At 33.6% G+C, this 25,030-nt stretch overlaps 2 protein-coding genes across 2 annotated transcripts; one reads left to right on the plus strand and one right to left on the minus strand.

The window, feature by feature from the left end:
- Positions 1–140: 140 nt before the first annotated feature.
- LOC138314268 (GATOR2 complex protein MIOS-A-like) lies at positions 141–21,630 on the plus strand. Its single transcript, XM_069254520.1, has 27 exons — positions 141–284; positions 1,224–1,401; positions 1,804–1,871; positions 2,233–2,315; positions 3,290–3,333; positions 3,948–4,006; positions 4,955–5,114; positions 5,473–5,574; positions 6,153–6,247; positions 6,841–6,882; positions 7,059–7,114; positions 7,430–7,503; positions 7,973–8,017; positions 8,591–8,706; positions 9,836–9,967; positions 10,969–11,044; positions 11,663–11,855; positions 12,321–12,383; positions 12,716–12,819; positions 13,425–13,594; positions 14,099–14,167; positions 14,669–14,741; positions 15,322–15,460; positions 16,234–16,275; positions 16,549–16,723; positions 17,515–17,623; positions 19,580–21,630. The coding sequence occupies exons 2-27, from the start codon at positions 1,275–1,277 to the stop codon at positions 19,783–19,785; spliced, it is 2,622 nt and encodes an 873-aa protein (XP_069110621.1). The 5' UTR covers positions 141–284; positions 1,224–1,274; the 3' UTR covers positions 19,786–21,630.
- A 1,078-nt stretch (positions 21,631–22,708) lies between these two features.
- LOC138314270 (replication protein A 14 kDa subunit-like) lies at positions 22,709–24,924 on the minus strand. The gene is made up of 4 exons (XM_069254524.1): positions 24,768–24,924; positions 24,196–24,270; positions 23,609–23,720; positions 22,709–23,342 (listed from the first exon to the last, which is right to left on the minus strand). The coding sequence occupies exons 1-4, from the start codon at positions 24,855–24,857 to the stop codon at positions 23,266–23,268; spliced, it is 354 nt and encodes a 117-aa protein (XP_069110625.1). The 5' UTR covers positions 24,858–24,924; the 3' UTR covers positions 22,709–23,265.
- Positions 24,925–25,030: the final 106 nt, after the last annotated feature.

Here is a 25,030-nt window from a genome sequence, read left to right on the forward strand (position 1 = left end):
CTATTAAACAATTTTGCTTATTGGTTACATTTAACTGAATGTTAACATCGAGTTTTATATGTTTTCCAATATAATATTTGATTGGCGTAGTTTACATGTTTTGGATACACGACTATCGTAAATGGAAATATTATGTTGACTTCCGGTCAAAACGAAACGGCAAGGAGAACATTTTCACCAACTTGTTTGTTGTTGTAATATGTTTTTGAATTTACTTATATCTTAGCTACAGTACAAGCAGAACAAATCATCTCTTAAGATAAATAATGCAAATTGGACCAAACGTAAGCATGGATTGAATTAATGTTTTTCAGTTTTGAATTCTGATGCATTTCGCCCCCCATTTAGACCGAGTTTACACAAGGCATGTGCAGTAATTTTATTTTTTAGGTACATTTAGGGCCAAATAAAGGCCCTTTCCCCAAGAGAAATTTTGCTTTATTTTTAGATTTAATGTAAATATTTTCCCAAATAAAGAAAATTCTAAATTTTACATGTTTCAAGAAAGATGCAATGTAGTCATGATTAGTGTTTTCCCAATATTGAAAAGGCATTGGTCCCTGAAATTATTGAGTGAGAAAATCACTGATAGCCTATGTGATGATTATCGGACTTTTTCATGGAATGTTATTACCTGGATTTATGTAACTATAGACAGGCACAACAGCAAAATGTGTCTTGTCACACTAAATATCATCTTTGATACTCCAGGGGTTCCGATCACTTCAATCAGAAACATACATATGTATATACAAGTATATATGTTTCTGCTTCAATCTCTACACCTGGGATGTTTTTCGTTTATTCGAAACAACAGGTTTGACCGTTGTTTAAAGTCATTGTTTTTAAGTATAAATCCTGATGGACCTGAAGTTTTTTATACAGGCCTGTGAAGGCTTTGTTAAGGCTCGTCTGAAATCAATATAAAATCACCAGGTCCGTCTTTAATTAATAAACGAACAACTAGGTCCAACCAGTCCAACCATATTATCGAAAACGGCTCTGTTGACTATCTCATACGTAAAACTGAAGTCAGCTCAGAGGACAAAATCTGAACCAATCACAGGCCATGTTATGGTTAATTACATTGCTGTACTTGTATTGTTCATACATATACTTTAACAATAAACCTTTAACCAAATTCTGAAATGAAAAGTTATTGAAAACTAACCTAAACACTAATTAATAACAATAACATATACTAAATACTTGTTTATCCACAGATATAGATAATATGAAGACAAAATGAAGATTATTTGATGGAAAAATAGACCATGTCTACAGTGACAAAGATCCTGTGGTCACCCACACAGAAGGACCAGTTCCTCACGTATGGGTCTATGGTCAATCTATACAAGGTCATCAAGTGCAGTGACAGTGATGCTTTCAAAGGAAGTCAAGGTGTGGTATAATGGAAATCACTGGGTGATAAATTTATTATATTATTAATATACATCTATGCAAGTGTTTATATTACCAGGTATTTCGGCTTCAAAAATATATGATGATCTGACTATGTTTATCTCTATTTATGCCTTTCTTTTTGCCACTGTTACTGAAGTTCAAACTTTTTAATACCCAGGCCATATTAGTTTTGAATTACCATAAGTATTACTACATTTGCTTGTCTTGTCCATCCTGTCGCTTTCTTATTAAATGAAAGCAGGGACATTTATATCTTACAGATGTTTCTAGTTAGATATATGTATGAAAATAGTTTTGAAATATGTGATGTACATAAAATTAAATGTATATATAATTATGTACATCTATGTAAATTAATTTTGATTCCTTTCTGATTAGCCACAAGACTATCAGATGATACTTATGGTATCCATGTGGCTGTCAATTCTGGGATACAATATCTAAAGGTAAGACAATTTCACAGAAATTTGAAACAGATCCTAGGAAACAAAGAGCCACAGCATGGTTTCACATTGAAGGAAGCACAAACATTTTAAGCATTTGTGTCATACTTAGCAGATACTTTAAAAAGGCTTCTACTCCTTCTAGGGAGATTAAAATTTGATCTGGGATTCATGTAACAGGAATGTTGGCTATAATAACATAAACTGTTACTTTTAAAAGTGAAAGCAAGATGTTTGATAAATCATGCATGGCGTACGTTTGTATAAGGACAGCCATGCATGTGTACATGTACAGTGTAACCTATAATAATCAGACAGGTCAAAACTAATTACTAAAATGTCTTCACTTTCCTTTGCCTTACAGACTGTTGCCTGGTACCCAGGCAGAGATGACCAAGATAATCTTATTGCTGTTGGTCAGCCAAACGGAAAAATTATTCTCACAAGGTAATAAATAAATTATTCTCACTAGGTGATAAATAAATTATTCTCACAAGGTAATAAATAAATTATTCTCACCAGATAATAAATAAATCATTCTCACTAGGTAATAAATAAATTATTCTCACAAGGTAATAAATAAATTATTCTCACAAGGTAATAAATAAATTATTCTCACTAGGTAATAAATAAATTATTCTCACTAGGTAATAAATAAATTATTCTCACTAGGTAATAAATAAATTATTCTCACTAGGTAATAAATAAATTATTCTCACTAGGTAATAAATAAATTATTCTCACAAGGTAATAAATAAATTATTCTCACTAGGTAATAAATAAATTATTCTCACTAGATAATAAATAAATCATTCTCACTAGGTAATAAATAAATTATTCTCACTAGGTAATAAATAAATTATTCTCACTAGGTAATAAATAAATTATTCTCACTAGGTAATAAATAAATTATTCTCACTAGGTAATAAATAAATTATTCTCACTAGGTAATAAATAAATTATTCTCACTAGGTAATAAATAAATTATTCTCACTAGGTAATAAATAAATTATTCTCACTAGATAATAAATAAATTATTCTCACTAGGTAATAAATAAGCGCTAAGACAGTTCAATTTCTCATCAAGTAGACTAGCCACCAGAAAGTTAGTCTTTTGAAAAGGTGTATCAATTGAATCCTAACGCTAGGTTATCTCCCCTACTTCGTAACTTTAAATTTGACTTTTCATGAGGAAATAAAGCAACTTTCAAGCCGATTTGTGCCATATTAGATTATTAAATAATTAATTCAATTGAATTAATTAAATAGTTAATTTGAAACCTGTCTCATATAAATATATCATTGTTCTGTTTTAACTCATATCATATGGTTTTAGTGTATTGTTACAACTTACACAGTATGTGGCTTAATTTGTAAATTACACAAATAAATTTAATGTATTATCTTTTGACTTGTTTCAGTTTTGGACAACCAGGTGGCAGTGACTATATAGGAAAAGAATTCAGTAAGTAAAGATATTTCAACAAAGCATTTCAATCTTAACTACATAAATCAGTAGAGTTGTTTCTGTGTATTTGTTACTCTATTGTAATCACATCCTCTCATTTTGTTTCGTCTATCTGTTAGATTTTTGTTCCCTAGGATCTGTTTCAATATTATCTTTACAGTGAAAAAAAGGGTGAGGGGGCATTACTTTCTACATGTAACCTATCATCAAACATTTTAAAAACACATTCAATACTGTTAAAAAAAAGAATGAGTTTTTACTAAAGACTGCCAAATTTTGCTGAAAGTACCCCCAAAACTCTTACTGTAATAAATAATTATGTCATATAAAGTAAAACTCTTTTATCAAAGTAACCCTTTTATCAAAGTGGTAGAGTTTTGAACAAAGAAATAATCGAAAAGTTATATGAATGATAGAATGATCTTTGAGTAAGTATTCTAAAATGAGCCAGATACCATGTCAATGGGCTGTGTATACATATTTATAATGGTAATTATAGTACCATCGCAAACAAATGAAAATAGTACCATACCAACAGAAAATTTATTTATTCAAATTGCAAAGGCAATATGACTATTTTAATTTCCAATTGTTTACACTTTGTGTTACAGGTCCCAAGCATACCAGATCATGTGTATATCTAGCATGGAATCCTGTGGAAACCAATTTGGTAATTATGATTTAATCATTTAGTCCTGAAACTAGCAATATTATAAGACTCTTTCATATGTGGATATGAAGGATAGGCATATTTTACCAGAGGGTCACAAAATGTCGTAAAACCGGAGGCTTGCCGAGAGTTTTGCAACATTTTGTGTTCCTAGGGTAGAATATCCCTATCCTTCATATCTACTTATGAAAGAGTATTTTTCTTTCATACCTCGACGTTTTATTGCAATTTTGCAACTACAATATCCCACCTTTTGATATAATTCGAAGAAATCCACGACTGAAAGTCAATTTTCCATACATGAAAAATTACGTGATATTTTCAAACCAAATTCTGTTTCTTGCATCTTTTATAGTAAAACCAGTCAATTTTGTGAAAAAAATGTTAAAATTTTACCGAGGAAATTGAGATTTTGTTGACAACGTGACGTCACGAGGCTTTATTGCATGGGTAGCCATGCAATACAGCCTCAGGCGACATGAGTGTATTGCCCTAGACCAGCCAGTATTACACGTGTAGGTATGAAAGAAATATTGCTATATGTAGGCAGTAAAAATAAAGTAGAAATCATCTTATGAAGGACACATCCTGTTATTCAACAACGAAGCTATATTGATAAAAGTTTTAGTGGCTCTTAGACCAAAGATCATTTAAAGGTCCAAGTACCATCACAGATATGACTAGAAGGATTTACAGAGACATTTTTGAATGAGTATTTTTATTTTTCAGGGTCAGTCTGAAATCTTTAAAGGAAAATGGCCAATAAAGTGCAACTGCAATAGGAAAACACATTAGATTTTTTAAAAAACATTTGATTTTATTTAAATGTTACAAAACATTGTTGCATTTCAATGGATCAAACATTAGGTGACTGGTTTGAGTCTGGATTTCTTTTCCACAATGAGATATGAACTTGTGGTTTTACAAATCTTTGTCGTGTACTCACAGATAGCTGAGGGCCTAGAGAAGTATAGAAGTGATCCCTGTATCCTGATCTGGGACATCAACTCCAAGCCAGGCAATGAACTCTCTTCGACTCTGGAGAGACAGCGTTACAGCTCCTCAGTTAGTGAATCAGGGGTCATTACTAAACCTATCATAGAACTAGGTAAGTATTCACTCGCCTAGTATAGGGTTTCATCTACATTATTACATTTATGCCTATTACATGGTTATCTGCCCTTGCAGGTAGGATTGTTTATTTCTTGTGAATACAGAGCACATTTAATTCACGTAGATTTCTTAAAAAAAGTATAATGTTACACTTGAAAACACATAACGTCACAATCAATACCTATCCGCAAGGGCAGATAATGCTGCATTATATCACATCAAATAGAGGTAGTAAGCCATCTACTGTAATATACAAATACAGAATACATTTCATGAGTATTTAGTTCACTTCCTTTTTACCTCTTTAATCCTCTTGCACTGTAATTATAATGATGAGTGGATTTGATTGACAGGCCCTGGTGATACAACTGGATCCCTGGCCTGGTTCCATAAGGATTCAAAAACGTTTGCAGCAGGAATGGGATCCAAGTATATAAAGATATTTGACTTAAGAGGTACATATAACTTATATTCAAATTTGTGTAGTTCTATTAAAAGTTCTATTAATATTTGTATACAGTGTGTGATTTAGCATGAAAACATATATATATTGTATAGTTGTTTTTATATATATTTATGTTTCACTTTATTCATGGTCAAGTTAATTTTAGTGAACTTAATTACATATGGTTAAAATGAAAAGAAGATAAATAAGATAATCTGTATAGCTTATTACTGTTAGTTTGACAAATGTATATTTTTCAATAATTTGAATTTGTACAATACACAAAATTTAATAACAAGGTTTTATATCAAGGCCCAAGATCTGGACTATCCTATGCATATCTTAGGCTTGCTTTTCAATATAAAAATGCTGTACTTTCCTAAAGGTTATTATATAAAAATAAATATTGGAATTTTTGAAATATTCTAAACTTAATTTCGCTTCTTTGTAATTTCAAGACTGTAAGGAAGTTTCTTATATAAATTATATATGTCTATCTTGAAATTGTTCACTATTGATCAGCTATTTTTTAAATAAATCAATTGTAAAGAAAGTGACTACAAGTATTGATATTTATTTTTACACTAGAGACGAGTAGACAACACATGACAACTAATACAAAGAGTGTGTACGGAATCTGTATGGACCCCAAGAACGACTACAGACTAGCGTCATTCCACGAGGTATGGTAACATTAAATTGATAAGTAACATTAGCTTAAAGATGCTCCACCGCTGACAAATAGTATTTTTTCACTATCAAAAACAGCACCAGACGATTTAATATTTTTCTTCAGTTACAAAAGTTACTTACTTTACACCATTACCATCGTGGAAAAGTTTGAGCTTCTAATCTTACTTCAAGTTTAAAATATCGAAAATAATTAACTGCATCCCGAAAAAAATCCGTTGCACTATATCCTATATGGAATGATGTACTGGTTGCGCATGCACCAAAGGCAAAATAAATTATTTTTTATTATATTATGTGTTAATTAGACATATATATACACGATTAAACACCAATTATTGTTCAAATTATGAATATCATTTATGCTATGTTGGCGGTGGAGCATCTTTAAGAATTAAAAATAATGTTACAAAAAGCTAAAAGATACATAATTATACTTTTTGAAACCCAGGGAAAACAGAATAGGAGAAAAGAGTTAATAATGAAAGTGATGTGCAATTTTATTCCTTCACTTTTTTAACCAAATTGTGATTCCTAGTAAATATTCCTGTCTCACATGATAATCAATTTCTCTGTTTTATTTCAGAATCAAGTTTCTGTCTGGGACATAAGGACCTTTGATAAACCTGTATCCTTTGTATATCTTGGTCTGGTACAATAATGCATTATGATAAACATAATAAACTTATTGAAGTGAAAATTCGGACAGTGTCATGGTAAAATCACACTTCTGTGTATCAATATATGTATACTGTCTTTATATAATTAGATAGTTTTCTATGATGTCCTTGACCATTGTCCTAGATTATGACATTTTCTGAAATAAAGCCTGTAGTCCAAATTGGCTGGTGTCCTACCCGGTGAGTGGTCAGAAATATACATTTGTAAAATATTGTAATGAAATTGGTAACACCGTCATGCAGTAACTATAATTTTTATAGCTATTTCATAATCCTTTGATGATGCATCAGCTTTAGAGATGCATTAATTTGGTATTAATGTTAAGAGATACCTTTGTGTACTCAAATATCTTTGCCAGAAGTTGTTTCATCGAAAATTGTTGTGAATTTGAAAAAGAAAAAAGAAAAAGAAAAAAAAAATGAGATGTGAGTTTGCTTAATACCATAGACCTATTTGATTTATGTGAAGTTTTGTTGTTCAATTTTGATGTACAGAATGGGATTTTTAGCTGTGCTGGTGAAAGATACATCTGCAGTAAAGCTATATGATATCCGACATATACCTATGGGTAAGTTATTAAATTATCTTAGCATCCAACATGTGGATTAATAGTCAAATAAAAAAAAATATTGAGATTGAAATATGTTTATTAGTAATTATTCAAAGTAAAAAAAACAACACCTTTTTGATAATTTGACAAATTATTATCACATGACATTTTGTTATTCTATATCATCTAATAGGTTTCGCCAAGCCTGTCATTTGAGGACAAAACATAAAAAATATCAAAACATTATCCAAATTTATTACTTATTTGTGAGTAAAGTCCAGGTGTTCATGATAAGATATGTTATTAATTTTTTTATCAGTCATCAATGAAGCCATATTTATCTTCCTGTATTGTCCATTGTACATGTCATTCCAGTAGCTGATTACCTCCCCTATCTTTTCCAACCAATTATCTTCTTATATTTTCCAATATCTGATTATCTCCCCTATCTTTTCCAACTGATTATCTCCCCTATCTTTTCCACCAGGAGCTGACGAGTTGGACCCTGCTATTATAGAGAGGAATGTACACTGTAAGTATGTCTGGGGGTCTGCAATTAATTTAGATAATTCAAGGACCCTTCTCTGTATTTAGGAATTATCTGCCCTTGTGGGTAAGTATTTTTATTGTTGATTATTTTGTTACATGTATGACAGTCCAATTTCCACTCACAAACTGGTGAAACACTTTTGAGAATCCCCAGTGTTAAGTCCCTAAGTACAGTCAACTACTAATGTAAATGATGTTTAAAGTGACTTTGCCCAGATTTTGCCACTCTGATCTTTAATTTGATAAAATTTGAATGGATTGTTTTTTCTTCCAGTTGTGTCTATCAAATCAAAATGGTATATGCTGTTATGTATGTTCTGTAGAATTTCAACCAGCTTCGACTGTGATTATAATTATCAATTGTATGCCCTTGCAATGAATTGTGCCCTGTTTTAATCAAATGTGTAGGCATACCATAAACAAAACGAAGATTAAGTTTGAAAATCTCAAAGTAGGATATTATGCTAGATTCTTGAATCCTTAAAAATATATTATTATTGTTAGGATTTGCATTGCAACCAACTATTTATCAGAGTGCCCATTTGTTTATTTCAAGGTTATGCCAACCAATGCATGGCTTTTTCCTGGCACCCTACAGATGAGAACCGCATGTTGACAGTATCGCAGTCTGGGGCAATGAAGGACATTACTGTACATGAAAGAATCCCTGTGGTAACTGCTTTTACATAATGACATTTTCTCATGTCTATATACTAGTTAGGGTTATGACAGATATATATAGGAAGTGAGAGATAGATATGTATGTCACCTTAATGAGATATGGGATTCTATCACTGACACCAACCATTTTTAGAGAGTTTGCGTTGTAGATGTGGTCCTCCTGATTCCACCCCACTTTGTATGATGTTTACGCTTTGTATCTGCACCTGTGACCTATATTTGAGATGTGTTCGTCCCAATTCCACCTGTACTTCTATGATGTATATAGTATGTATATAGCTGTGACCTATATTTAACATATGCTCGTTCCAATTCCACCTCACTTTGTATGACTTATGTGATATATTTCTGTAGCTATGACCTATATTTTAGATGTGGTCGTCCCAATTCCACTTCACTTTGTATTATGTATGTGATATATATCTGTAGCTATGACCTATATTTTAGTTGTGGTCGTCCCAATTCCACTTCACTTTGTATTATGTATGTGATATATTTCTGTAGCTATGACCTGTATTTTAGATGTGGTTGTCCCAATTCCACTTCACTTTGTATTATGTATGTGATATATTTCTGTAGCTATGACCTATATTTTAGATGTGGTCGTCCCAATTCCACTTCACTTTGTATTATGTATGTGATACCTTTCTGTAGCTATGACCTATGTTTCAGATGTGGTTGTCCCAATTCCACTTCACTTTGTAGTATGTATGTGATATATTTCTGTAGCTGTGACCTATATTTCAGATGTGGTCGTCCCAATTCCACATGTACTTCTATGATGTATATAGTATGTATATAGCTGTGACCTATATTTAACATATGCTCGTCCCAATTCCACTTCACTTTGTATTATGTATGTGATATATTTCTGTAGCTATGACCTATATTTTAGATGTGGTCGTCCCAATTCCACTTCACTTTGTATTATGTATGTGATATATATCTGTAGCTATGACCTATATTTTAGTTGTGGTCGTCCCAATTCCACTTCACTTTGTATTATGTATGTGATATATTTCTGTAGCTATGACCTATGTTTCAGATGTGGTCGTCCCAATTCCACCTCACTTTGTAGTATGTATGTGATATATTTCTGTAACTGTGACCTATATTTCAGATGTGGTCATCCCAATTCCACCTATCCTGGGCCTGTGGGAAGAAAATGGTTGATGTCACCCCAAACTCAAATCAAGCTCTAGATATATCACAGAGGATCCAACAGAGGATTGCCAGAGGATACGGCACACAGGTAAACACTAAAAATGGTGTCACTGTAAATCCTCTTGTCATCATATCTGTTTAGGGTTACATTGGCATAAAAAATAGGGTCTGTAGTTTGGGAGGATTTTGTTTTTTGTAGGTATATATATTTTTTAAGTGTCTTTCACTATAAAATAATGGCCGGAACCGGAGTCTTAAATCCCGACTTTTGATTTTTTTTCATAGAAAAGTAGGGGGAAAATTGAGTCGGGGGTGGGGGGGTGGGTGGGGGGTAAAAAATTACGGTCGGTCGGGTAACCCTAAACAAATATATTTTTTTTGGCCTTACTTATAATCTTGTTAGGTCTCCTGAGCTTAATGGTAAGTCTGATTGTTGATCTTTCATTTGTGATTTCTCTTTCTTTCGGATCTGTATGACTTCATCTAAAATCTAAATACCAAATGATAATTTGGCTGTAACATGCTTTAATGAAGGACGACAGTTAAGTTGTTCAAAGAAAAGACCCTGACCTTCTTTCAAGATTAAAGGTGATATGTGTTTCACAATATTAACTGTTCTCAGTGAATGATTATATCTAATAGATAAAATGATACAACATAGAACTTTCTATAATGATTTCTTTAATGTCCTAAATCTGCATTGTATTTTCATAAACATATCACTAATATCTTTCTGACCAGGCTCTGATTTCGCGATACAAAAGAGATAAGATATAAGTCAAAACTTAAGTTATATTTTTTAATAACTTATATAAACAATTATGACTTTTGTAAATCAATTTTTGACTTAAGTTTGCTTCGAGAAAGCAAAGCCGGGGCCTGGCACCATAAAACTTTCTGAGACAAATTATTTACTCAAGCCTATGGAAAATCATATACTTGAGTAAAAAATCTGTCTGAGAAAGTTTTATGGTGCCGGGCCAAGAACTTGGGTAAGTTGAGATTTTCATCATGAATGTTGGCATATAACATCATCTTGCTACTTCTCTATTGATAAATCTTTCTTGAACAATTATTTTTGTATCACAGACGGTGAATGTGGAACACAATGCCCATGTTGTGAATGAAGAGCTACACCTGAGGGGAATGTGGCGCTGGTTATCCTGTATCCTTTGCAGATTCTCTGAAGTCAAGTGGTGACACATGAAAGCCACTGCTCCTGACATCATTGCTCCTTTAAATCAATAATGTAAAGTTTGTTATTGTTGATATATTATTCAGTATTCCCCTTATCAACGAAAATCATTGCTTTACATCGCCATTCCGTAATGCATTGCTTAGATTAACTGTCAGTGCTTATCGGAGGTTGGTGGTTCAGTAGTCTGTAAATCATGGTGGATTGGTTTTTTTCAAGAAACTTCATCACATGACGGTCTTTTATTGGATAGCCAAATAAACTACTGGTAGCCCTGGATGTTATAACTTTCTTGAAGTAGAAATATTGCCCAAAGAAAAATAAACTACCATTAACCTTGGATGTTATAACTTAATTGAAGTCGAAACATTGCCCAAGGAATAAAATATCTGGCCCCATCTATTATTAGATAGCCAGATAAACTACCGGTAACCCTGGATGTTATAACTTTATTGAAGTCGAAATATTGCCCAAGGAAAAAATATCTGTGCTCTGTCTATTCGATAGCCAGAATAACTATTGAAGTCGAAATATTGCCCAAGGAATAAAATATCTGTGCTCTGCTTTTTGTCCTTAACATTTGATCAGTAACCAGACAGCTAGTAGAAGACAGTCGGAAGTCACAAACTAAGATCAATATATCAAGGTGTACTGGCGTTAAAAGTCTACTACAACAGGAATCTGACACCAGTAATAATGCCAGTTACTGGCCCTGGCAGGAGATTGACGGCAACATACTTAGTAATCTGAAGAAAATGAAGATGTATTCTAGTGAAGAAAGGTATGAAAACTAGGGAAACATAGTTTGTTATGAATATGTTTTATTTTCAAGTGCAAAGAATGAGGTTTAATTTTATAATTATTTGTAGTTATGAAATTAAATGTAATCGATGACTCTTGAATTAAAATTAAAAAATACATTGATGTATATGAAATGTAGATATTTGAAATCAACTGGCAGCACTTTTAGATTCAATAGATATACATATTAATTGTTATGCTGTAATATATTTCCTGTAATTGTGTATCTTCTTCTTTACCGTCTTTGCATTTTACAGAGTTAGCTCCCTTGTGGGTAGATACCCATTGTGACATCATTATTTTGTGAGCACAATACACACTGTTTTCTCCGAAAATTATGACGTAACGCTCACAAACACATGACTTCATAATCAATACCTACCTGCAAGGGCAGGTAACTCTGTAATATTGAACACCAAGAGTTATGACGTACCTGTCTTTACAGGAGAAGAGCATTACAGTTGTGTGGTTGGAAAAACAAGGAGATGCTAGATGTGTTCCTGGACGAGTAAGTAAATACTACTACTACGACAGCAGTTATTTGGTGTTTATAACTAAAAGAGTTCTTTAAGGCAGTATGAAACAGATTATTGTCTCTTGACATAAACCTGAGATTTAGCACAAAGTGAGATTTGATATTTGTAGGGTCCTTGTAAGTCATTACTACATGTAGTATTACAATATTGTTTATGGGTCGTAGGATTTTTTTTTTTTTTTTTTTTTTTTTTTGTGGGGTCGGGGAGGGGATGGGTTTATTACCAATGGAATATATATTAAGAAAGTTTGACTGTACATGTATATGTTGTCGCTTGGATAAACCTAAAAAGTATTTACTTTCAGACTGCAGACTAAAACAGAATATACCAAGGCAGCTGCTGTTGCTCTGTTTAACCTGAAGATGGGAAAGTCTATACAGATCCTAAGTAAAACGGCGGCAAAGCAAGGTAATTAACTAGCCTGTTAATTTAGGTCAAGAATTAAAAAATGGCCTGTTTGGCTACTCTTTGTTGATGTCTTATCAATGCTGAAATATACAAAGCCTATGATCAATCACAGTACTTTTTATCCATTTTATTATGATCAATAATTTTCATTACATTAAAACTGATTTAGTTTCGATTTTGAAAAAAATGTCTTCTCTAATATTTGGTGTAAAATGTAAAAAGTCAAATTTTATCTTAAAATAAACAAAGGAAAATATGTAGAAATATTTGAGCCAGAATACTGTACAATCATAAAAAAACTGGGGAAAAAAAGAAAAAAAAAATTATTGGAATATTTGAGGCAGAATTGTACAATCATAAAATTATAAAAAGAAGAATCTGTAGGAATATTTGAGCTAGAATTGTACAATCATAAAATCATAAATTATTTTTAAAAAAATTGTAGGAATATTTGAGCTAGAATGGTACAATCATAACAATCATTAAATCATAAAAAGAAGAATCTGTAGGAATATTTGAGCTAGAATTGTACATACCCGGTGTTTATCCAAGTCTTGTTCTTGCCTTGTGATTGTTGATTATATTTTTTAAATCTGTGATGACAGGTTATGAAAACTTGAGCTCGGTTGCTATGGCAATCGCTGGGTACACAGAGGAACAACAGACCATGTGGAGGCGTACCTGTGGATCTCTGCTGCAGACCCTCCACGACCCCTACCTCCGCGCTATGTTCTGTTTCTTAGCTAGTGATAAGGAAACTTATGATGAGATCCTGGTACAAATGATATGCTCTGCTGACAATCACTAGCAGTTTATTATCAATTACGCTAACTAGAGATACATACACTTATGCGTGCATATGTGTTTTATCAAAAATGCGTTTGTCTTTAAATGTCATTTTCATTAACTTTATCAATTTAGTAATTGATTCAAACTCAAATAATAGCTGTGTTAAAAGATTTAAGGAAAATCTGAAGTTTTATTGGGCAAAGTAAATTACTCACTCAAATAAGCTTTCAAATTGATGAAGTTGGATTGATGGGAGGGTGGGGGTTCAAAACAAATGTTTTAGACATACCCAGATAATCGATGCCTCAATATGTGTCACCCTTTAGGCTGAGAGGTATTAGGTCACCTTTTGGCACAGTTCAGTCAGCTATTAAACTAGAATAAAATTGATAACCAAAATGATAATATGTGACTGTCGACAATGCTTTTACTGTTTTCTGAAATCTTCAGAAAAACTTGGACCAGTGTCCCAAATGTTACTTTGTTTTAGAATGACCAGGAATGCATGACAGTGGCAGATCGTCTGGCCTTCGCCTGCATGTACCTGTCTGACCAAAAGGTATTAAAATGGTCTTAGTAGATAATTTACTCAATTAACAATTCTAATTATGATATATTATTTAATTATGATTTGTTTATGCATTATTTATAGATATTTAGATATTTCCAATTTATGATTATAAGTCCCAACATGAATGCATTGGTTCAGATAGAAATCCTTTTCAGAGAACATTCTTCAAAGGTGAAACTGTATCCCAATGTCAATTCCATGGTAATAACAGTAAAAGTATTTTCAATGAAATTGGCCAGTTTGTTAAAATGAAAGAATCCTATTAGAATAAAACAATTTGAAAGATTATTCCAATGATATTGCTTTAATCATAAGACAAACGAAATCAAACTTTGATTTTAATGCTGTTGATAAAAATAAATAATAACATAATTTTAAAGAAGATGCAAACTGTCTCATTTCTTAACTCACTTATGATCCTTAAGATTGATATGAAGTTGTTTGATGTTAAGATCCTGATACTATACGATCTGACATCCATGTTTACAGTTAAAGGAATATGTCGACAGTCTGAGCAGTACAATGAAGGACGAGGGATGCCTAGATGGCTTACTTCTCACTGGTAGGGACTTACATGATATTGTCTACATAATTTTTAATTTGGATAACTTACATAAGTTACGATAACCAGAATTTCAATGTTCATCTTTTTAGTCCTCTGCTGGTCCATTTGCTGTCTGTCTGGATGTTGGTTTCCAGATGATAGCTTGAGAACTTATTGATGAATTCTGTTAAAACTTTATACAGTGATAGCTTATGTGATAACAGCTTGGAGTTGAGTTTATGGTCAAAAGGTTAACTACAAAGGTCGCTCTTACTAAAATTAGATTGTTTTGACAAATGTTTGGTTTCCAGACAATTACTTAAAGAGAGAATTGATGAATTTTCATGAACTTCATACAGTCTTAGTTCATGAAGACACGCAGAATAGGAATGATTTTGAGGTCAAAGGGTCAACTACTGTACAAAAGGTCACTGTTGGCTAAGGTCAATTTGATAGCTTGTGGCTTGGAACTGACAGGGGACATGCTTGCATTCCAATATTGTTTGTTAATTAGTATATTATGGGGACCTGTAATCAGATTCAAAACTTGGGTATTAAGACATGTATGTTTAAAGATCAATGTGGTTTACTTTGGCAGGCCTGACACAGGAGGGGGTGGAGTTACTACAGAATTATGTAGATCGGACTGGTGATGTCCAGACAGCCGCCCTCGCTGCAGTCTTCACTTTTCCATGTGATATGTCCAACAATGACAGGGTCATCACATGGATTGAAAGGTCAGTATAATGTGACGTACCATATGGCGTTTTAATAGGTAGTATGGAATGTATGTTGGATATATATATCTGTCCTTAATATATTTTACAGATTAAACTAGTTTAAAATAATAATTTTTTCTAAAAATTTGTAGATCTTGGGATTAACCAGAAAATACTTATGATAAAACATCAGATCCTAACTCTGCATTTTTTATCAATATATCTTTGTACAAAAATATTGAGTAGAATTTAATGAACGGTGACCAAGACTACCAGAAATATTTTCTATAAGGAAAGACTCATGCAGGATAATGTTTTTCAGGCAGTTGAAAACAGCCTCTAGAAATCGGTGTGTGATGTTAGAAAACTATCTCGTGTTTGCTGGTTTTGATTACTATGCCAATAGGTTATTAGATGAAGGTCATTAGCGTTTAAGAGACAAGTAGTAACCTGAAGTCAGTATTTCATAACAAGGGCAGATAACTCTGTAAACAGTAATACTACTACAGTCATTTTGTTTATCAGTAAGTCATGTTTTATCAAAAACACTTTATTAAGTTTAAAGACATAAGCTCTGTTCCATCTGTCTTCATATTATGAACTAGAGCGGACAAGTTGAACTTTTCACTTTCTAAACTACGGTAAATATATACTGACTGCCAAATTCAATTTTCATTATTGGTTTAATGTAGGTAATTGAAAAGTAATTGAAATGTAATTACAGTTACACAGTAAATTTTCAATGTAACTAATTATGATTACATAATGATTTTTTTTTTAATTCATTACAGCTACAGAGAACTGCTGGACAGATGGAAACTTTGGCATGAAAGGTAAGAAGCATATAGGTAGCACCTTATAACACATTATGACTCATTAGTGTCAAACCAATCTCTAAACGTGCATAATTCTCTTAGCGGTTATCATATCTTAGTCATTTCATGTTAGAATGCAATAAACAAATTATTTTAGAATGCAATAAACAAATTATTTTGCTAATTTTATTTCCTGTATTTCGCAATAATAATGTGCAAATTTGTTGTCATGATAGCTGATCTGTTCAAAATCTGTTTTCACTAAAATTTGAGACTATTTTGACTCTACAGAGCCGAATTTGACATTATCCGCCACTCAAGTGACAGTCAAAGTTCCATGCGCCACAATCGGCCCCAGGCATATGTAAGCTGTAATTTCTGTGGGAAGTCAATAGCTTGTAATACCCAGGCACCGTTCCGCCTGATGTCACGCTCCATGATGTCCATGTCGGCCAACAAACCAAAGGTAAAATATGTAAACCTCTCTGGTCACCTCTCAGGGTCATGGATTTGAATTGGGGGAGGGTTGCCAGTGTGTAAGGAACAATTTGCTCAGAAAGATTTGAAAAATGATTTTGTCTGCACTTTTCAAATATATCTTTGTCCATTTATATATTTTTAAATGATAGTAACTTTATACATGTACAGATTAAAGAAGACATTTATTTAAGGATCCTATTTTTTTCTGCAAATTGATATGGTATATATTATAAGACTCTCTCATATGTGGATATGAAGGATAGGGATATTCTACCCGAGGGTCACAAAATGTAGTAAAACCCGAGGCTTGCCGAGGGTTTTGCACCATTTTGTGATCCCGAGGGTAGAATATCCCTATCCTTCATATTCACTTATGAAAGAGTATTTTTCTTTTATACCTCGACGTTTTATTGCAATTTTACAACTATAATATCCCGCCATTTTGAATTAAATTCAAAGAAATCCACGACTGAAAGTCAAGTTTTCATACATGAAAAATTACGTGATATTTTCAACAAAAATCCCGTTTTTTGCATCTTTTATAGTAAAACCAGTCAAGTCTGTGGAAAAAAAAATTAAAATTTTACCGAGGTAATAGAAATTCTGTTGACGCCGTGACGTCAGGAGGCTTTATTGCATGGGTAGCCATGCAATACAGCCTCAGGCGACATGAGTGTATTTCCCTAGATCAGCCAGTATTACACCCGTAGGTATGAAAGAAATTTGTTTATTTAATATTTATTTCACCATTATACTGTCACTACAATTTATTAACAGATCAGTTGCTGTCCAGGCTGTAGAAAACCTCTTCCAAGGTGTGCTGTGTGTCTAACCAACTTAGGGACTCCCTCGGGATCTACACTCTGTCAGCAGATTGAACATAAAGGTCAGTCTCACTTTATAGACCTTATAATAGAAGGCGTAGGAGGGGGCGGCCAAGTGCTTATGATGTCTCAACATGTTATCAGAAGCCCTCCACCTCTGAGTTGCAAGTTTGAATCCCATGTGGAACATTCCGGTACTGACAATTTAATGGGTACTACAGCTTTCATCCACCTCCAAAACCTGGCACGTCCTTAAAATGACCATGGATGTTACATTAATAGGACGTTAATCTAATCAAACCAAACTATTTATAGGGTACACGTCTGGTGACAAAAACAGCACTAAGGTTGAGGCAGAGTGGTTTAGTTATAAAATTCTGGACTAGAGCCTTGCTACTTTAATTACATTCACTAATTGATGAATAACCTATTCAGAAATTCTTAATTCATATCCATGAAATATGGTATTGCTTATTTCATTTTTTTTAGCTCACCTGGTCCAAAGGACCGAGGTGAGCTTATGGGATAACCGCAGCGTCCGGCGTCCGTCGTCCGTTGTCCGGCGTCCGTCAACAATCGACTTCTTCTCCATAACCGCTGGTCGGATTTCAACAAAATTTGACTGGTAGCATCCTTATGGGCTACTAACTGAAAATTGTACAAATGATGGGGCTGACCCCCCCGGGGGCCTGAGGGGCGGGGCCAAAAGGGGTCAATTTGGCTATTTCCATATAAACGACTTCTTCTCTGAAACCAAGCATGGGATAGCACCCATAATGCAATGGTAGCATCCTTATAGGGTGGGGATTCAAAATTGTACAAATGATGGGGCTGACCCCCCGGGGGCCTGAGGGGCGGGGTCAAATGGGGTCAATTTCGCTATTTCCATATAAACGACTTCTTCTCTGAAACTAAGCATGAGATAGCACTCATAATGCAATTGTAGTATCGTTATAGGGTGGGGATTCAAAATTGTACAAATGATGGGGCTGACCCCCGGGGGCCTGAGGGGCGGGGTTAAAAGGGGTCAATTTGGCTATTTCCATATAAACGACTTCTTCTCTGAAACCAAGCATGGGATAGCACCCATAATGCAATGGTAGCATCCTTATAGGGTGGGGATTCCAAATTGTGCAAATGATGGGGCTGACCCCCCGGGGGCCCTGAGGGGCGGGGTCAAAAGGGGTCAATTTGGCTATTTCCATATAAACGATTTCTTCTCTGAAACTAAGCATGGTATAGCACCTATAATGCAATGGTAGCATCCTTGTAGGCTAGGGATTCAAAATTGGGCAAATGGTAGGGCCGACCCCCCAGGGGCCTGAGGGGCGGGGTCAAAAGGGGTCATTTTGGCTATTTCCATATAAATGACTTCTTCTCTGCAACTAAGCATGGTATAGCACCCATAATGCAATGGTAGCATCCTTGTAGGCTGGGGATTCCAAATTGAGCAAATGATAGGGCTGACCCCCGGGGGCCTGAGGGGCGGGGTCAAAAGTGGTCAATTTCCATATAAATGACTTTTTCTCTGCAACTTAACATGGGATTGCGCTCATAATGCAATGGTTACATCCTTATAGGGTTTGGATTCAATTTGGCTATTTCCATATAAACGACTTCTTCTCTGCAACTAAGAATGGAAGAGCACTTATAATGCAATGGTAGCATCCTAATAGGGTTGGGATTTGAAATTGTACAAATGATAGGGCTGACCCCTGGGGCCTTAAACGGCAATAGATGCGAGGTCAAAAAGGTCAATTAGGCTACTATTTTCATATAAATTATTTTGTCTCTGAACCTATGTATTGGATAGCATATTTGTATGGTATCAATAGCATCATTGTATGGTTGTGATTCAAAATTAAACTTTGGGAGTCAATTTTGCTTATTTTTCTAATTGTCAGAGTATTGTGATAATTACTAACAAAAAACCATGTGAGCGATACAGGCCCTCTGGGCCTCTTGTTTTTTTTTTAAACTAAGTGAAAGTTTTTGATGTAGATTTTTGTTAATTACAGATTTAGAGAACAAGTTGACTCCGCTAGATGACTGGTTTACATGGTGTCAGACCTGTCGCCATGGCGGTCACGCTTCACACATTACCTCATGGTTCAAAGATCACCCACAATGCCCTGTAACAGGATGTGACTGTAAATGTGCAACCTTAGATCCTATTGGACGACTGAAAGCTTCTTCATCACTAGTGCCTGCTGGGAAGGCTTGACCTCATCATAAGTGCTTATTATTCCTTTTACAGAGTATTATAATATTAGAGAAAATGTGCAATAAATTGTTCCACAAATTATACCTAAACTTCATCCTCAATACTTTTCAGCATCCCTGTGACAAATGTAAAAAAAATAAGCATTATATGGATGAACACTTTTAATGGAATGAAGTGCTGTAAAAATGTTGATACAGAGACAGAGTGTGGTTGTTTCTAAAGATGTGTGGAGTATAATTATGTTTTATTATTTCCTTCCCATTGCAGAAATAAATTATCAAATAATGGTGTATTTAACTTTTAATATAATAGTGAAATTTAGGTTAAATCCTAGTAACATTGTATTAAACACAGTTTTCCATTAATTTCAAGATTTTTTCTGCAAACCAGTTTTTATGTGGTAGATAAAACAGAGTGTGCATGGTTGTATCTTCAGATGTGTTGAGTATTTGTTTTATTATTTAAGATATTATATTTTCATTTTGCTCACAAAGAAGAATACCAGTAATAAGCTGTCCATGTAAACATCATTATTTCTTATAAAACCCAATAATCTTTAAAGATGACCATGCAAACTCAATTCTTTACCAAACACCTCAATAATTCTGGTTTTAAATAAGACTTTATATTGTCTCCATTTTGAAGTTATTCATTGATTTTGTAGTTTTTTTCAGGATTTTTGTATACAACTAATTTTGAAAATTTAACCTTCTTCCTGTAAATGGAAGCCTTTGAAGCATGTCTGAAATTGATGTAGCTGTGTTGCTTATAGACAGATGTATTCTCGCATATGTGTATTCACATAATTAGTCTAGAAAGAAATACCAATAAGCAAATATTCCCACACGTCAGTAGTTATAGTTGAAAATTGTAAATATGACTAAATCACAACGTTTAAGAACTGTAACCACTTCTGCATGAATTTTGTTGATTGATGTAAGTGCCAAATTTACAGATGCCAATTAAGACAAATTCTGTTACAGTACATCTTTTGGATTTCGAAGATGGAAAAAACATTTTTTTTTTTTTTTTAAATGTTCTCATGCAATAAGCTGTTTGATATTGATCAACCACTGTTTATACCGGTAGTTTGAATGTGTTGAGAACAGTTGAGTATTTGTGGAATGAAAAGTGTTTTAATATAGTCTGATCATAATTGGGTTTTTTGAAGTTTTAAGATCAATCATACAGTGATATGTTTTGATAAACATCATTAATATTTACTGTCTTTGATTTCTAAGCTGAAGTGAAAATAATGCATGTTACCATAAGTAAAATATACTGTGAACCAACTTTCTTTCACAGCTACTAAATTTTGCGATTTTAATTTTAAAACAAGTTCACGAATATTAATTAACTTTCACAAATTTGAAAATTAAATGCAAATATAAATATCAATATAAGTGAAGTTCATATCCATTCAGACGTATAAATTCGCAAACATGCAAAAAAAATTGGTTTTACAGTATACATGCTAAGTAACACAAGAAATCTTAAGAAGTACCATTACAATGATATTACTGAGTGTTTCTATGGAGCTATTTCAATTATTGTTAATTTCAATTTGTTTTGATTTTCTTACGTTTGAAAAAGAATATCTGAATGTTTTATTAGCAGCCATCAATTGCAACATTTAAGTGCTCTTAGATTTATCTTCATTCTGAAATTTTTGAGCCATGTATACTTGACTTTATTGTCAGTGTACCAGTATATTGTTTAACTACGTATACTGGTTAAGTAATTAATGATAGATATATAGCATGGTCTGTGATATTATCACAGAGTAATTGATGTGATATATGTATCAGAGATGTTTATGTGTATAAAGAACCACAAAAGAGGAAAGTGTTTCGTTTTCTTTTTACCTGTCAGGTGATCCGATATAGTAACAATTCCATAACCTCAATCCCCAACCCCAATCTGATGACTGCCTGCCATCTTAAATCTGGATCAGTCTTCAAAATGCAATATGCATAATTACATACCTGGGAGAACCTACATGTAAAATTTGAGAGCAACCAGCCCTCTCGTACATTCCGAGAAATAGTGATAGCGAGGAATTTTTACAGATGGACCACAGTCAACAACCACTGGAGTGCCCGGAGAAACCCACATGACCACTGGAGTAACCCACATGATCACTGGAGTGCCCGGAGAAACCCACATGATCACTGGAGTGCCCGGAGAAACCCACATGATCACTGGAGTGCCTGGAGAAACCCACATGATCACTGGAGTGCCCGGAGAAACCCACATGATCACTGAAGTGCCTGGAGAAACCCACATGATCACTGGAGTGCCTGGAGAAACCCACATGATCACTGGAGTGCCTGGAGAAACCCACATGATCACTGGAGTGCCTGGAGAAACCCACATGATCACTTGAGTGCCTGGAAAAACCCACATGATTGGGCAGATAAACCTCGACCTTCTCACCTCTATGCTAGAGGTCAAACCCCTGCTAGCTATGTGATTGAACCACCCACTCACTTTATAGGATGAAAATACAGTAGAAATTTGATGAGCCAAACTTCTCAAAAGTGTGGAATGTATTTGGTTCTGATTTTTTTCCTGTACATGTAAATATATTACTTTTAAACACTATTTACCATCAAAGTCAAGCCACTGACTCATGAGTCAAAGTAAATTGAACAGTTCCTACAGAACAATGATTGAGAAAATTCTGCCTACAGAATTTCAAACATTGGTGTGAACTCTGCAATCAAACGGTAAATTACCAACGAGTCAAAACATTTTTGCTGTCACTATATTGTCTACAATTTACGTTTCAAGCCTTTAACAAGGGTTCCTCCAATTTCCGACTCATCAAGGATTTATTCCATTACTGTGAAAAAGCGATAGATTGCATCAGTACAAAGAGATCATTCCTGGTATTATAATAAATGATGACTACCATTGTCGATTTATGTTAAATTACATTTATTTACATTCATTACACAGGAAATATCTGAACATTCACTAAATAAACTACAGAAAAAAACCATGAAGTCCTTTGTCCATCAAACAATAACCACAAAGTATTGCTTATTATCTGTATGGTTCTGATTTGTTCATAATGCTGTTCAGCAAACTTTCCAGATCAAGTATTATAGAACTACAGCTATGCTTCAAAGTACCCGGTAATTTTGTGGAGGAGAGCACAAATGCCAGCAGTGTGTTGATCTCAATTTCCAGATCCAATCTTTATCAAGGAATCACAACGTCAAACATTTGCCAGAGACATGTTTTCATCTGTACAACAGCAGCAACAGTTCCAACACCGATCCCACAAATTGAATTGTACAACTGACAATTCTGTAACAATTTTTAGATAGGTTCTGTAGTTCTGTACAGATTTATGCCAGTTGATATCCATGGTGATTGAAGCTCCTTGAACTATTCTGAAGCCGTTTTCATGATTAAAATATCTGTATAGTGATAACCAAAGTTGACCATCTATGAAGTAAAAAGTTCCCTTTTTTATCCCTGTACTCCGACCACATAATGATTGGAGAATCTGGCTGACAGTTCTACTGCATCATTATACATCTTCATATCTGAAACAAATATAGTATTCATTACATGTAAAATGTTTTTAATTTTACTTGTAATTAACTTTTTATACCAACCAGTCTACCCTATAGCGAAAATATCAAAACTCACAAAAGATCAGGTCTTCTGATAATAAAAGGGTAAGCTACTAATGCAATTAGGTTCCAAATAAGAAACTTTAACTTTCCATCAATCCCTACTACATTCTTTTTTGTTTTTAATTGACATAATGATAAATTTAATGGAGCAATAAAATTAACCAGAACATTACCAAAAGCGTCGGTGGTTTCCTGTGGGAATGTGATGTAATTCTGACACATGATTCCTTTGTTAGACTGGACCTGGCCTTCTACTTCAGTCAGACCAGCAACATATTCACTCAACTGTAAACAAAGAGGGAAGGCCTTGGTCAGGGTATCCTGTGATAGATACATTTATCATATATGTACACATATTTAATTCAATAATTCTACTTATTGTGATCAAAATTGATTTAGTTATTCATATGACAATTATACCAGAAACATATTAGTGCCTCATCTAAATTACGTGTTTAACTACTAAATACACTTCAAATGACTATCTGAAAACAAAACCTTTGAAAGTCATTTCTTATAGGCGTCAATTTTAACAACAGAAAAGAATATATTAATTCAACTATGGAATGACAAGGTAGGTAATTTTATTTCAGATTTAAGGACTGGTTCTTGACCATAAGTTCTGGTTGATTATTGAAACTTTATGCCATAAGTAATTATAGCATTTAATTTCATATAGAATAAATTTAATTCAATAATTCAATATTCTAATTTAATTGTTATTATTTGATTTTCAGATGTTTTCTATATTTAGACTCACTGGCTCTTGCATGCTGATTCTGATATCTTGTCCATCACTTGTTGTTAGTGTGAATGCCTGTCCATTCTGATCAACCTGGGAAAAAATACACTATTTTGAACAATAATCTACATTGTGCATTGTCTTACGTTTGATGGACTGTCTGGTGTTATATTTCATACTGTTGTAATTTACTATGTACCGGTCACATTAAATATCGACAACAAATGACAAGAAACGACAACACGTTAATATGAAGAACATTTGTTATTTAGGCCTATACATTTATTTTCTTATTAAAAAAAATAAAGAGCAACGTGTAATATAGTTTACGCGCGTGCATTACCTACATGTTGTGTATATCGCACTACGTGGAACGAATAACTTTATAATAAAAGCCATTTTATTACTAGTAAACTAAAGTAAAAATAAAGAAATATCATTAGATCTGTATAATGTCATTGTGTATAATGTCATTGTGTACGTAGTCCTGTACAATATGTATAAATAGCTGATGATTGATCATGGATCATATCATGATGTAGCTAATCGGCAATTATATTCTCAGATAAATACTTTGATTTGTAACTTACATCTTTAGCCATTCCCAACAAACACACAACCTTTCCTTGGTATGATGGCAACATCGCACCATTCACTCGTGGTTTAGAAAAATCTTCCATAGTGAACAAATGTGGTGGATGGATGTAGATTTCGCGGGATTTTGTAAGAATAAATCGGCGTTGTTTGTGCGCTTGAATTGAAGGGTTTCGATATATAGAGCTCAAATGTGATCTTGACTTTCAATTGATTCCTTATGTTAAAACAATGGACATAGTGCTTTAAAAACACAGTA

The sequence above is a fragment of the Argopecten irradians genome, chromosome 2 (assembly GCF_041381155.1).
Source record: "Argopecten irradians isolate NY chromosome 2, Ai_NY, whole genome shotgun sequence".
Lineage (NCBI taxonomy): Eukaryota > Metazoa > Mollusca > Bivalvia > Pectinida > Pectinidae > Argopecten > Argopecten irradians.